We start from the raw sequence: 14,268 nt of genomic DNA on the forward strand, positions 1-14,268 counted from the left end.
AGCAAGCAGCGGTACCGGCCAGGCAAAGTGTTGCGTTGGCCAGAGCTGACCTTACTGTGCTAGATCTACTCGCTTCGTTTTCAGGGGCATTCCCTTTGCTGCTGCCAGGCCTCCAGGAGACCGCGGGATGTCGTTCGAGTAGTTGTTTGATCATTAGCCCCACTGGTAAAGCATGGAAGTTGTATTTCATCCCCATCTTCCTTGAGCCTCCAGCTGCCTTTAATGGCATCAGCTCTGCTCTTGTTTCACTTTGCTTGAACAGCTTTTTTCCTTTCCTGGTTCCTTCATTTCCTTTCTTGCTCCTCGTTCCCTCCCCACCAAAGCTAACATCCCATGGACCAGACTCCGTCGCTTCTTGTTTTCCCTCGGTATCTTACCTCTGGGTCATCTCAGGCCTGCTGTACTCCGGGTCTGCCTGCTTCCATCCAAATTAAAATCTTAGCTCATCTCTGGTATCAACTTACAATGGACTAAATCTCAGCTCAAGGTAGACACAGCTATAACAGGGTCCTTTATGTCTCCTCCCTCTCCATGCCACCAAAGCCCCTGCCTCACCTGCTGCTTGATCCCTGTGTGCGGTACCACCAATTCTGCTCATCTTTCAGGCCTCGAACCGGGGCTTCCCTTCATGTCCTTGCAGCCAGGCAGTATCTACATCCTGCCGATTCTTCCTTATAGGATACAGCTTTTCCCATCCATCCACGCAGCTGACACTCCTGATTGAACTCATCATCTCGCATCTCAGTTTCTGCAGCATTCTTCTCTCTGGACATGAAGAATGCAGGGCGGCCCCACTCACGTCCATTCAGAAAGCTGCTGCAAAAATCATTCCCCTAGCCCAGCGAGGGCCAACTTTTTGGGCAGTTGTACCACAGATCAGCCCCACACCCTCCCTGGGTGCCACTCTGATCCCCTTTCCCTGCCTGATCTGCTGCTCTGCTTTCTGCTCCCCACCCTGTCTGTCGCTGTGCTCCCTCCCTGATCTGCCACATTGCACACACAGAGGCTGCCCTTGCTACTTGTGGCACATGTGCCCCGTGTTGACTACCCCTGCCTTAGCCCATCACCTTACCCTGCCAGGCCTCTCTCCGTACTCCTTGGCTAGCTCCCCTTTCTCATCCCATCAAACCTAAGTAAGACGTCTTCTCTCTCATGGCCCTCCACAGCCTTATAGCCACCCTGCTTCCCATGTCTTATTTGCTTTCACAGAATCATAGTCATAGAAAATGAGAGTTGGAAGGGACCTCAGGAGGTCACATCCAGTCCACCCCCCCTGCTTAAAGCAGGACCAGCCCTCATTCCATTATCCCAGCCAAGGCTTTGTCTAGCTGGGTTTTAAACACCTCCAAGGATGGAGATGCCATCACCTCTCTGGGGAGTTTGTTCCAGTGCTTTACTACCCTCCTGGTGAGAGAGCTTTTCCTAATATCCAGCCTCAACTTCCCTTGCTGCCACTTGACCTCAGCATTGATCTGCCCATTATATCAGCCGCCATCCCTTAATTTTTCAGCAATAATGTTTTTGCCTCCTGTGCTGCCCCTTGCACCTAAGAGGAACATCCCGTAAATCTCTGCAAAATGATCAGTCCTTCAAAACACTTCCTAAAACTCTTCTTCTTGACGATGCCTTCAAGCCAAGCCTTAGGAGACTGGTGTGCTGAGACCAGTCTGTCGTACTGACTAACACCATCTCATTCTCTTCTACTTCCCCCCCTGTCTGCATGCATGCACGTGTTGTCTTCTGTCTTAGATTGTAAGCTCTGTGCTTGTACAGGGCCTGACACATGAGTGCGGCAGTAATTCAGATGATAAATAATGGCAGATTTCCACAATCATGTCACAGCAGAAAACTCAAGAATAAGCAGACATCTTTAAACCATTTTCTTGCATATTCTCGTGGCTCACAGGCTATGGTGAGCATGGTGTCATCATGGTGACCCAGCATTGGGTCACCTGATTAGCGGAGAACAAATCTGTACGACCCTGTTAGCCATGTAAAATCTCAGTTTGGAGTAGGATTAAGGTAGGTCAGGCCACACTTGAAGGGTGCAGCTTGCGACAGAATAATACAATTACAGTCTAGATTGCCGAAGCAAAGCCTCACTGGGGACCTATCAGCATATCCACCAGTTGGAGACCCAGTTAACAAGACTAATTCTTGGTGTAAGACATTGGTCTGACTAACATAGAGCAAGCTAATCTTCAGAAGCATGTACTCCTCACCTCCGAGGTGGCTGCTTTAGACTGATAGGCGGAAAGTCTAAAAAAGACTGAGGCATGCCCCAGTGCTGGATATTAATGACAGTAATGAGAATCTGATAATGAGAACAGTGAAGTGCACTTTAGAAGGTGGCCATGACAGCTGAAATGAGAACCAGCCCAGACTCATTTGCTAGTTAAGTAGATTGTTAATATCAATACTTCATAAACAGTGTGTATCTGCTGTACTGTGCAAGTACCAAGGGCCGGTTGTATCGTGTAATACAGGGGAACAAGGTTCTAGGACTGTGCGGACACCAGCGGGATTTCCATGTTCTTACCTTGCAAATTGGGCTAGAAATATGCTGTCAACTGCAGGTCTGATACAGCAGGGGAGTTGAAATTCAGGATCCTTTTGCTACCGCCCTGCAGCCAATCTGCGATTGAGTTATTATTCTAATACGTAAAATTCACCCGTTATGCCATGTCCCACATGTACAAAAAGACTCAGCATCACATAGCATTTGCCTGCCTGCTGGCTAGCTGAGGGGATTTGGTCTGCATCCAGAGGAAGTACAAACAGCGAGATTTTGTATGATGTGCATGATGGTCCCAGGGCCACCAGCACTGCTTTCAAACCTACTGAACTAAACAGAACTAAAGAGCTATGAGGTATTGATTGAGCCAGGCTGGCAACACAGGTTGGTCCATCCCCTTGCATAAGCAGCAGTTCAAACATCTTGTGTTGCGTGCTGTCATCTCCTAATGACCCCCCTCTCTCTCACTTCTTTCTTCAGGCAAGCTTGGGATCTCGCAGTTGATATTTGCCTTTCCCAGTTACCAACCATTATAGAGGAAGGAACTGCATTCAGGGTAAGTGATTGAAGACACTGAAATACGCTGTGTCCGATTTACGCAGGTGACTTTCCTTTCACCTTGAGTTCTTTCAGTCTTTCACAGACATATGAGGTTTATGAGCAAGACATTATACGCAGATGCAGACATCTGTGCTTGTACAGGCACATGCATAGGTGTGTGGTGTGTTCTAGCCGGATATGCTGTAAAACTTGATCTAACCGAGATGTCCTCATTAAACAAAGGAAAGGGCTTCTGTCAAATGCCATTCAGCAAGGTTTTAAAAGTCAGAGAAGAAATTTTTGCCAGCAGAAAACGTGTAGGTCCTAGACCTGCTTTCAGAAATGTTCGAAAACTCAGTGAGGTGTCTTCAAATAAAGATGGCGTAGATTTGTAGTCATACATTTGCGGGTTTTCAGTGCATTTCCTTAACACTGGTAGCTTACTCACAGTGGTCATGTTAGCACGAGTCCTTTTATTTGTTGCAGCTCTTGGCTTATCTTGAGCCGTAGAGCGGTAGAATTTTTAACGTACTATTTGTCCTGAATTTCTTTAGATGGGATAGATTTCGCTTGCTATTTCTTTGACATCTCTTGGATGGAAAGCTTTAAATAATAGCTATTGGAAAGATTCAGTAGCCTGTTTGGTCATAATGTTCTGACAGATTCTAGGTTGAACTCCATTAAAGTCACTTGAGGAAACTAAAAATGGGCTTCCTATATAGAATGACTTCGGCTTCTGGCTTGGCTGTAAATACAGCAATTTTCAGATTCAAGAAAATAATATACTCTGAGAGAAGGAAAAAGCAGGCTCTCCCTGCAAAGATGGCCATATTTGGTTGATCTTAACCCCAGTTTGTTTTCTTATTGGACCTTCCCTTTCCTCCTTTTTTGGAAAATGATGTAGTTTTTTCGTGCTCTTATTTTCAGTTACCTTTCCCATTCCTTTACTGTGTCTGATCCAGTACGCAAAATAGTTCTGCTTATTTTCCCTATGTACTCCTAGGTTCATAATGTGTAGGTGGTTGATTGAAACATTTATTTTTGATTAGTGATAAATTGATGTCACCTGTATTTAAAAGCAGCATCCAAGAAACTCGCCTGTACCCTGCATCTACTCTGGGTCTCCCAGCATGTCATTTTGGCATCAGTCTCCCTTGGTTGAAAACTCAGTGGGAGCAGCGGTATCTCCTGTGTCTCCTGCGCATAGAAGGATGATCTTACCGGCGTCCTTTTGGCTAGGCCCAAGAGGGACCAGGCTGGGTTCAAGAAGAGCAGAGAAGAGGAGACTGCTGGAGCTCAGAAAACAGAAAGAGGCCTCACTGCGAGTTGAAATATTGCAGACAGAGCGAGAAGGCCTAGCAGTCCATCTCATTTTCCAGGGCTAGGATCCTAATGTCAGTTTATAGGAAAAGCCATATAACTGCCTAGCAAACTCCCTGTCTCGGTAGTTATAGCAGAATCTGATCTTGTTGCTGCAGATTCATCCAGATACATTATGGTGACTGGCTGAATGCCTGGTATAAATTTATGGGGGCAGAGTACTGCATCTGAGTTTGCTAGACTCCTTCTGTGATCGAGCCAGTTCTGAGGGAGTAACTCCAATAACAATATAGGCATTTCTGTGCACTTTTAAACCAGTTATTCCCACACACGCTGAATGGCCGTTAAAATTGAGACAAACAAGGAAAAAAACAACCCTCCTATGTCTTGCCTATGGCAGGATGCTTGACTTTCTATACAGCTCATTTTCCCAGACTCCAGAGCACAGCGTCACAATCTGTATAGCCTGGCTCTACGATAGGTGACTGCAGATGAGTGAGGGTCAGCCCAGTGCATGGAATAAAACTGGTATCTGTCTCCACCTCTTGCCAAACTGGTTGTGAGGTTTAAGGTGTGTGTGCGCGTGTGGAAGGGGGTGGGTGGTTAAGGGGTACATTTGTGGGGTGGGTGCGTGTTTGAACTGTTGCCAGGACTTGGTCCTTCCATTGTACTTGGCAGCATGTTTGTCAGGATTGCCCCCGGGGTCAGGTTTTGTGTGTCCGGCTTTGCATAAAAGACTGGGTTGAGTGACAGAGAAAAGGTGGGTCTGAGAGTTACAAGCTTCTGGGGTAAGAGTGTGGCCTTGAGTCTATACCTGAACTTTGGTGCCAGCCTCCTGCACACAAGCAGAATACAACCAGGTTTAGAATAAAGCATCTGCATTTTGCACGAGTTGTCGAGCTTCATTTTCTCAGGAGGTTGAGAGCTTGGCCCCCGGTTCTGCCCGAATGACCAAGTACAGCGCAAACACCTCTACCCCGAGAGTGGCTTTCAGCCCCCTGTTCTCTCCATGGTCTGTATTTTAAAGGAGAAATGCATGCAATTACCCCTTTCCTGGCCTGCGTCAGAACTGCAGCTCAGCTCTGTCCGTGCACGTGTGTATGTGTATGTGTGTATATGTATCCCTGTGTCTGTCTGGGGTCTCTGCTGAGTACGAGCTGCCAGCTGGGCCATATTGTAGCAAGCAGCGTTCTGGTTCCTGGGGTGAGAAGAGAGAAATATCTGAGAAAGCGGCAGACTTGGCACTTCCAACCCAATCCGGATGACCAGAAGTGCAAGCGACCCATCCTCTGGGATGCAGTTTGGGCCAAGTTTCATTTAAAATCACACGTGCCTGAGGCTGTATAAGTTTGTGCGCCTCAGTGAGGAGAAGAAGGGCCTTGCTGTGTCAAATAATTTATCTTTAAGAAGCCTCCCTGTACAGGGCAAAGCTCACTCTCTGCAGCTTTGACTCGTGGTTAGACCGGGAAGACAGTGAAAGATCCTTGTGTTCCTTGTTTTCTAATGGGTGTTTTGCCCTCCACCTTCTGGTTTATACCTGGCAGGAAGTCTTGTATATCAGGCCAGGCTGGTGGCTGGCAGCCAGCGGTAATCCTGTAAGAAATGGTTGTTTAATGCAGGGCAGGGAGGGGAAGAGCTACAATTAGTCTTTCATAACTGGACTGGCAGGGGCCGCAGTCAGCATCTCGGATGTAAAGCGTTTTAGGGAGAGCCAGAGGATTACTGAGCTGCCATTTGCACTTCGGCCACTGTGGGTTTAGATTCAGGTCCAGCCCTGGATACTCTCTTCTTCAGGGCTGTTTTGCTTCAAAAGCATCGTATAAACCACAAGAACCTGACTTCTGAGTACTCGCTGTGCTCTTTCCTGGTCTGAGCTGGAAAAGCATGCTTTCCTCCTTGAGCAGAGCCTGCAAACGAGGAGCAGCCTTTGAGGGGGAAACATGGGGTGGAGGGAGGGAGGTGATTGGCATACGGCAAAAGGAATTTCCTCCAAGGCAACTTAGAACTGGATTCCCTGCCATCTTGGCTGGCAAAGTGTCATTAAACCTTTAGTGTCAAGTCTGGGTTAAAGGCAATGCATTCTGGTGCCAGCGCCTTGCATCTGCCTGGCACCCGAAGGGCGATTACTAACTCCTAGAGAAATAATTGATTTTTTGTGCCAAAAGGAAGTCAGGTTGTGGAAGGTGCCAGGAAGCCCTTGCTTTTTAAGCCTCTGTAGAATTTTCTTCCTGGCACTCTGGAGGGTAAATGGCACTTCTGGGATTTTTCAGTTACTTGAAATAAGTATTCTTTAGTAGTCATCACGTGCTCTTGCCCTGTCAGCCCACAATAGGCCTGTCGGGATCCACCTGAAGAGTTGTTTGACCGCGTATGATGGAGAGCCTGCTCTATCTGTCCTCCCATAGGAAGGGGGTGGTGTAGAAAGATGACTTGAGTAGGAGTTTGGGGCTAGCTAACGCACTTGTTGCTTTGCCACTTAAAGTGCATAACTCCAAACCCTGCTGATGAAGCCATGAGCATAAACGTAATGTCTTATTTGCCTTCTGTCGCTTGTAGTGTGTTCATAGATGAGCTCTGCAGTCAGAAACCAGCTACGCTCGCCTCGTTCTGACGTGCCCCACGAACGGCACCTCTCGGTGAATAAACCTGCTAGTTCGACTGCTGATGTGCAGGGCACTGGGGGAGGTCCCCCTGCTCGCAGCACTGCCACAACCTCTTCTGCTGCCCAAGGACTTCAGCACGTTCCCTGCTCCTTGTCCCATTGTCCTTTAAGCCATTGCTCCGTGTCAAGGTTACCGGAGACCATCACAGTTGTGACACGCTTTCCAAAAGGGCAGTGTAGTTGTTCGGCATAACTGTCAAAGCAACACGGAGCAGTTGTTCCAGTAGCCCTGCAGTCTCTCTTGCTGCATTTCAATCAAAAAACACTCTGCTTTATTTTTAAGCCGGTTTATGAATATCTCAGACTTAGAAAAAAACTCCCCCCACATAGTTAGATATTCCTGCTCTGCAGAAATTATCCATCAGATAGGATTTATCTCCCCATTTCTTCATTCAGGCTGCTCCTGGGCACATTCATGTCACAGACTCTGGGCAGAGTTCGAGGTATTCAGGACCTCTTGACTCTAGAGATTCATGTAACTGGGAAATGTAGGTTCAGGTACTTTAAATATAGGCTTTTCAGTAGTGCTTATCACTGTATTATCTAAATGCATGAGTAAGGGCTGGGGAGTAATGACTGATAACAATTATACTTTTTTCCCCAAGTAATGAGACTTCTTCTGGGTTCTGCTGTGCAAGTCTGTTTTAAGCTTATTTTCCTACATTGTTAGGATCTTATCAGCTGAATTGATGGATTCATTAGAAATAGTTTCTATTCTAGATTTCTTTTATTGGGTAGATGAAACCCTGGGATACCACAGTGATGGGTAGGTAGATGAAAACCTCCCCTGTCATAGTCTCTCTCTCACTCAAGTACTCGCGCACACACACGCAAGGACACACACACTGAGGGGAAGCCTACATGCAACCCAAAAATGCATTGCTGAATCACCAGCCCTTTTCCAGGAGATGCTTAAGGCAGCCCAGGGAGGAAGAAAGGTGGGCACAGGCACTTTTTATTCTTGCTGGATGATTTTCACCTTGGACTTGGCAAAGGCAGAACCGTGTATTACATAAGTGAAACCAACTCTGCAAGGAAGATAAATTAACTGCTACTCTGTCTATTCTGCCCATGGAAAATGTGCTAACAACATTTCCCCCAAATCTGTTTTGCACAAGATATATTCTTCCCTTCCCCCGGCTGGTTTTCAAGGATATAACTCAGGGGAGGATGGCATATTTCCTGTGCTCTCTTGAGGTGTGAGAGAGCAGGCTTGGAAAAGAATCCTGTTGGGAACAGCACGCTGTTCTGGTGGTTAACTGATGCCAAAAACCGTGGTCTCGCCTGGTCAGGGGGTAAACTCACTGCAGTATTCTCGCCCCAACAGCACAGCCCGTTCTTTGCCGAGCAGCTGACGGCGTTCCAGGTGTGGCTGACAATGGGCGTGGAGAATCGCAACCCTCCCGAACAGCTCCCGATCGTTCTGCAGGTGAGGCGCCTTGGCACGGGGCAGGCTGTGAGCTAAGCTGGCTGGCATGGCTGCGACTCATGGGCACTCAGCCACGAGCTGACTCCGTGTGTGTGTTTTCGCGCATGTCTTTTCCCTGCCTGCTGAGTGCCGTGCTCTTGGCCAGATGGTGTTTGGGTAAATAAATTACATGGACTCATTCAAGACTAATTGGAGTTGATTGTGTATTTGTTAGACCTCTGCTGATAAAGACACAATGCTCTCCTCTCCCCAGCACTACCCCTTCAGTTAAGCATCAGTTCAGGCTGTGGCGTGCTAGCCAGTTAGCAGCATCAGGCATCTCGCCCCCTCCAATTTAACTGTGAATCGGCAAAGCCATTTCACAGAATGGGGCACTTGTTTTGTTGCTTCCTCCTCTACCCGCCCATCTTTCCTGCCAGCTCTGTGGGGCTGGGACTTTGTCATCTCTCTGCGTTTGGAAAGCAGGCACAACCACGAGCAGGGCAATAAGTGAACGGCTCCTGGATCTGCTCCTTGTCAGGGAAGGCCTGGACTGGTAGAGCAATAGAAGTGTTCCCCTGCTGCTGGGACCGCACGGGCAGCAGCCTGGCTGGAAGGAGTGCAGAGCGGTGCATCGCCCTGCTCGGAGCAGGCTGGTTTGCTGGCTGAAAAGAGAACAGTTAATTTGGGTGAGCCCAGGACAGGCTTAGCACCTCCTCCGGAGCTCTCTTTCATGGCAAGACAGTGGAGAAATATGACAGCTGCCCACCCGTGCCCCAGGGGCATGCTGGGCGCTGAGAAGTGTAAACCCTTCCCAAGGGACCTTTGGCTGGCAGTGTCTGAGAGAGAGCTCTCCCACTTGAAGGATTACGGTTCCAGTCTTCTACCAGTACAAGGGCATCTATTTTCCTTTCCCATAATGAAAAAGGATTCCTCTTCCTTCTTGCAGTCACTAACCTGCCTTGCGACTTGACAGCGTTATCAATCTTCACAAGACCAAATCTTAATTTCTCTGAGCCTCCGAAGTCTGCAAGATCAGTAGGATAAATAGATGAGCAGTTTATCTCTGTCACTGCTATCGGAGAAGGCAGGTTTTCCCTTTGGCGCCAAGTCCACTGCCTCACGCTGAATTAGCCGGCACCAGAGGGCTCTGCCAGCAATTAACCTTGCAGCAGCATTGAACTCTCATCTAGGGCAGGAATCCGTGCCCATCTTCACAGGTGGGAGTGGGCAGGATCAACGTGGCCAGTGTCAGCATGATGCAGAAGCGCGAGGGTTAATGTGCCAGCAGAGTGCTTTATAAATGGGAATTGATATTTGAGTAGGCATGGGTCAGGGAGCGAGAAGGATGCATTCCTCAACTCCCTTTGAGTGCCTTGTTGCCCAGAGCTTCTGGGCCTCTCAGCTGCACCCTCCTGCCTAAGAGCAGCATGTTGCTGCTGCTTTTGCTTTAGATGCATCCCTGGAGGGAGAAGGGCATTTGTGTGCCAGGGGCATGGTGCCAGCTATGCTGAGGACAGCAAAGCAGCCCTTTTGTAAATGGCCTTTTATTGACTTCAGAAAAATGCAGTCCATTTAGAAGCCCTGCTCTCTCGGGAAAGGTCTGACAAAGGAGGCTCCTGGTGCTGAGACAGGAGAGAGGAGGACTGTGTGAAAGAGAAAGTTGGCATGTTCAGTCTGAGAGTCTGAAACAAGCCTGAACGACAGGCCGTTGGGCCTCGCCAGGGCATCTAGGCAGTGTCCAGCTCTTGTAGCCGGTATTAACACTTCTTCACTTCTTCGCTGGGGCAGAATGGAGAGAGGCTGCTTCAGTCGGTGCTTCCCTGTCAGAACGGCAGCTGCTGCGCTGACCTGGTTTCTTCTGTCCTGCGTTACCTTGGAGCCGTATCCAACAGCCCAGACCCCACGATGCATAAATGATCTGCTTGTGTGTTGGCAGCTGTCTAACTGGCACGCTCAGGCTTCCTTGGCTCTCTCCGATCAACTTCCCTTCTTAAACGCCTGATGTTCCAGATTTGAAATCCGCTTGCTTCTAATCCTGAATCAGGGGCTGGACGTCTGTGTGGGCAGTTACTTTTCACATTCGGAGCTAATCAAATCAAAGGAACTTGTGATCCTTGCTTCTAAATGCAGGAAAGAAAACAGTTGCCCCCACCGTCCCCGTGTTCAGTTTAGAAGTAAAGCTTCTTGTTTTATGGTGATGGAGATATTGGGAGGCTGCAGTTTGGAGAGAAATGCAGCTGTTATCCCAATTTCTCTCTTCCAGTTTCTTTAAGCTATCAGTGTTGCTGTTGTTCGGCACTGAAGATCTGGCCACGCGAGCCAAACTGCTTTAAGGGGTGTGAATACCAAAGCCCAGGTGCCTTCAGGTTGCTGGGCACAGGCTGAGTGTAGACATGCTGAACCTGACCCTTGGAGTGCACACCTAGCACCTGACACCTCTCTGGTTAGTGGGGACCTTGTGGGCTAGCTGCTGGGCCCTGAAACAAGTTGCAGTGCCCCGGGTCACCCCACAAGCTCTTACATGGTCCCCAGAACCCATGTGAAGATGCAAGCTCATACCTGATTTCTTTCAGGGCTACGTGATGGCTGTAACACAAAGCAAGCACTGAGAAGCTTTGCACAGGGTTTCTAAATGCATGTACTCTTTACTTAAAATATGAGACAGAAGAGGGAATGGGTCTCAGCAGAGTAATAAACCCTACACCCATTGCCAGCACTCGGTTACCTCTCCTCTGGAGCAGTCTTGGGGCTTAAGTCAGGTTCCTCTAAGTGTCTAGGATCCTTCATGGCTTCTTTTCTGTCATGGAGCCATTTCCCATCTCTTGTAGGCCTGTTTGCTTGACCAGGTCACACAGTTAAATTGGACATCCTGGCTGTAAAAACCATTTATTTCATCTTTCTCTGTGGCTCTGTGAATCTTTGTTCCTGTGAAGGCTTTTTAAACACCCCTGCCACCTCCATCCCTTCGTCCAGTTCTGGGATTTTCCAATCCCCAGACTCCAGCTCTTTGCAGAGAAACTTGCCTGCCTGGTTTTGCTGCTCAAGCAGCCCCCGTACATCGCTTTTGTTCTCAGATGCTTCCACCTGAATGGTGATGTGCTAAGCTTTAACGTTTGGCCTTATCCGTTGTTGGGAAAGGATGTGACAAAGTGCTGACAGCACACGGTGAATGCCACGGAGAAGCATTCTGTCATAGAGCAATATCATATCAACCAGTCGCACGTAGATACATTTCCCAAATTGTCATAGACATCTCTTGTGTTCACGTCACTCTCGTCTTTGCACAGACTGGCTTCAGGAAGCATTTGTCTATGCACAAGAGAGACCCAGCTACGTTTTTCAGATAATAAATTGCAGTTTTACAGTAAAACATCATCTAGATTTCATTAGCTGCGCCTGTGGGATGTTAGCAGCAGTAAGATGCTTTTCCTTGCTCATTTAGAAACCCTTTTAAAAGCTCATCCATTTTTCCCTGTCTCTGACAGAATGTATGGATTTATTTAGTTCTTATTGAAATGAGGTCGTAATAGCACTGTCATACCTGTGTGACCCCCAGCTCTGCTGCAGTGCTTTGCACCTCACCTCCATCCTTCAGGCCTGCCTCCTGCTGCTCCTGTCCTCACCGGAGACGGCTGTCCCTCTTGTCCCAAGAGAATCTGGACCATGTCTAACTGCTGATCCTGCCAAATAATTTAGTAATGCCATGGTGTGGAGAGGTACCAGCAGATTAGGATGACCACAGTTCTTTTGTTTTTGACCTATTCTGGGCTTTGAGCTCTGGCATGGATGAGTGATGTGCTCACTGCTCCCCCAGCCCCGATAACAATCCTTTCCCTCTGGGCAGCTACACATACCTGAGGATCCAGTGGGTTGTAGCGTAGGACGCAAGCCAGGCAGTGTTAGTTGCTCCTCAATGTTAACCACAAAAAAAATGTTGGATTTTAATAGCCCGAGTGTGAGGACGCCAGGGTGGGGAGGATAAATTGGAGAACCAAATTAGCAAGCCTCTTTCATGATCCATACCGAGGGATGCTGCTCAATTTAAACAGAGGATTAAGTGTTGCATTCCAAAATCTTACATCTGTTAAGGAGATTAAGAACTGAAAGTCTCAGTCTGTTAATATTTCACACTAGGGTAAATGTAAGCCAGTAGACTACTAGCTCATTATCATCATCAAACTCAGCTTTAATGAGATTTTTATTAAAGACTAATGTGACCTCTTGCTTCACTCTTAAGTCTGTTACAACTGTTTGCCAAGGAAAGCAAAGCCTTTTTTTCTGCTTCTGCACTGCTTTGGGTAACAGGTGGGGCTCATTGTTCATTCTGAATCCTTCCACGGGATGCCTTCCTTCTCCTGCTTTGCTCCCTTCATTGCTCTGTGTCTGGAGAGAGCATTTCATGCCCAGATTGGTTGCTGCCATCTAGCAGGCCTGTGCTGGATGCAGCCCCTGTGCCTGTGGGAAAAGAAGGGCAGATGTCAGGAACCACTTTCACCTGATGGAGCCATAGCCTGGGGTTGGAAAACAACCTGCGTTCCTGGAAGATGCATCTACATCTGTCGGCACAAAACTTTTTGATAGAGACCTTACCTGTGTCCGAAGAGAACGGTTACCCAGAGATCTTCAGTGGTGCCAGACTCCTGCTGCTTAGTTTTAAGCTGTGGCCTTGAACGTGGCTGGTGTGCGAGTGGAGAGGGGACCCCATAACACTTGCCCTGTGGATACAAGGCTTTCTGCTCTTTGCACTAATATCTGTTTCCCCCTTTCACTGCAGGTGCTGCTGAGTCAGGTGCATCGGCTGCGAGCTCTTGACTTGCTGGGAAGATTTTTGGACCTGGGTCCCTGGGCAGTTAGCTTGGTATGTATAGGTTGCATGCTCCCTTCCGAAGGCTGAGGCTGTTTCTCAGTACAGGCGGTAGGCTGGAATGGTGATTGATGAATGCATGGAGAAGAAAATAGCTCGTGTTTGCTGCATGGCCAGTGTTCGAGAGCAGCCAGATGACCCTGAGGTCAAAATAAACCAGGTTGCCAGAGTTTCAGCAGGGGCTGGATGCAGCTGAGAGTCCTTTATCCTTTATATTTAGTGCACATCAGCTTAAAGGTTGCCACTGTGGCCTGTGTTTTGCCCCTTTTTTCCAGCTGAGATTGCACATAGTAATGGCTCCTACAAGAGAAAAACTACGTGGGAATGCACAGGCAGCATCTCCGGCTCTGGTAGGCATGCAAGACATGCCTAACTAATTACCAGGGTGACGCGAGGCCTCTGAACTCCAGCAGCAAAGCCACAAGAGTTTCCTTTTGCTAAGAAACAAGTTCAGCCCTAGCCAATTAGGGGATCAGACCTGTACATTTCATCTGCCTTCAAATGGGAGCGACCTGGGGCAGATGCACCTGAGAGCAAGGCACCTTGGAGTCAGGGCAGAGGCTGAGTAAGCGCATGCTGTGACCTAGCTGTGCAGCTGGTGCTGGTGCTGGTGCTGGTGCTGGAGCAGTCCTGGAGCGCTGCACTTCCACTCCTAAATATAAAACTGTATTTAAACGACCAGCATCGGGAAGCAGTGGCTGGGACAGCTGGACTGTTTATATCTGCCATATACACTAAATTAAACATGGAGCGAGCCATGTCTTTATTATTCCCCGATCACTCAGCTCACGGGCTGCAGCCCTTTTCCTTGACCTTCATGTGTTTGGTCTTCGTGTTGTGCAAGCGCTCCAGGACTGGGGACAGCTGCCTTCTGCATTTGGAAGTGGCCTGGCACAGCATGGGTGATAAATAAGAATGAAACAGGAGATTCGTTTGAAATACAAATGTAAGTGGTT

The 14,268-nt window shown here is 48.2% G+C and overlaps 1 protein-coding gene across 1 annotated transcript in view; it reads left to right on the top strand.

Annotated features, from left to right (window-relative positions):
• RPTOR (regulatory associated protein of MTOR complex 1) overlaps positions 1–14,268 on the top strand; it is a gene marked incomplete at its 5' end in the record, with an annotated part of 215,924 nt that overhangs the window by 127,302 nt on the left and 74,354 nt on the right. Inside the window, 3 exons of the mRNA XM_025216909.1 lie at positions 2,996–3,071; positions 8,365–8,466; positions 13,223–13,306. Of these exons, the coding sequence (XP_025072694.1) occupies positions 2,996–3,071; positions 8,365–8,466; positions 13,223–13,306 (262 nt within the window). The remainder of the gene's footprint in view (positions 1–2,995; positions 3,072–8,364; positions 8,467–13,222; positions 13,307–14,268) is intronic.

The sequence above is a fragment of the Alligator sinensis genome, unplaced genomic scaffold (assembly GCF_000455745.1).
Source record: "Alligator sinensis unplaced genomic scaffold, ASM45574v1 scaffold1200_1, whole genome shotgun sequence".
Taxonomy (NCBI): Eukaryota; Metazoa; Chordata; order Crocodylia; family Alligatoridae; genus Alligator; species Alligator sinensis.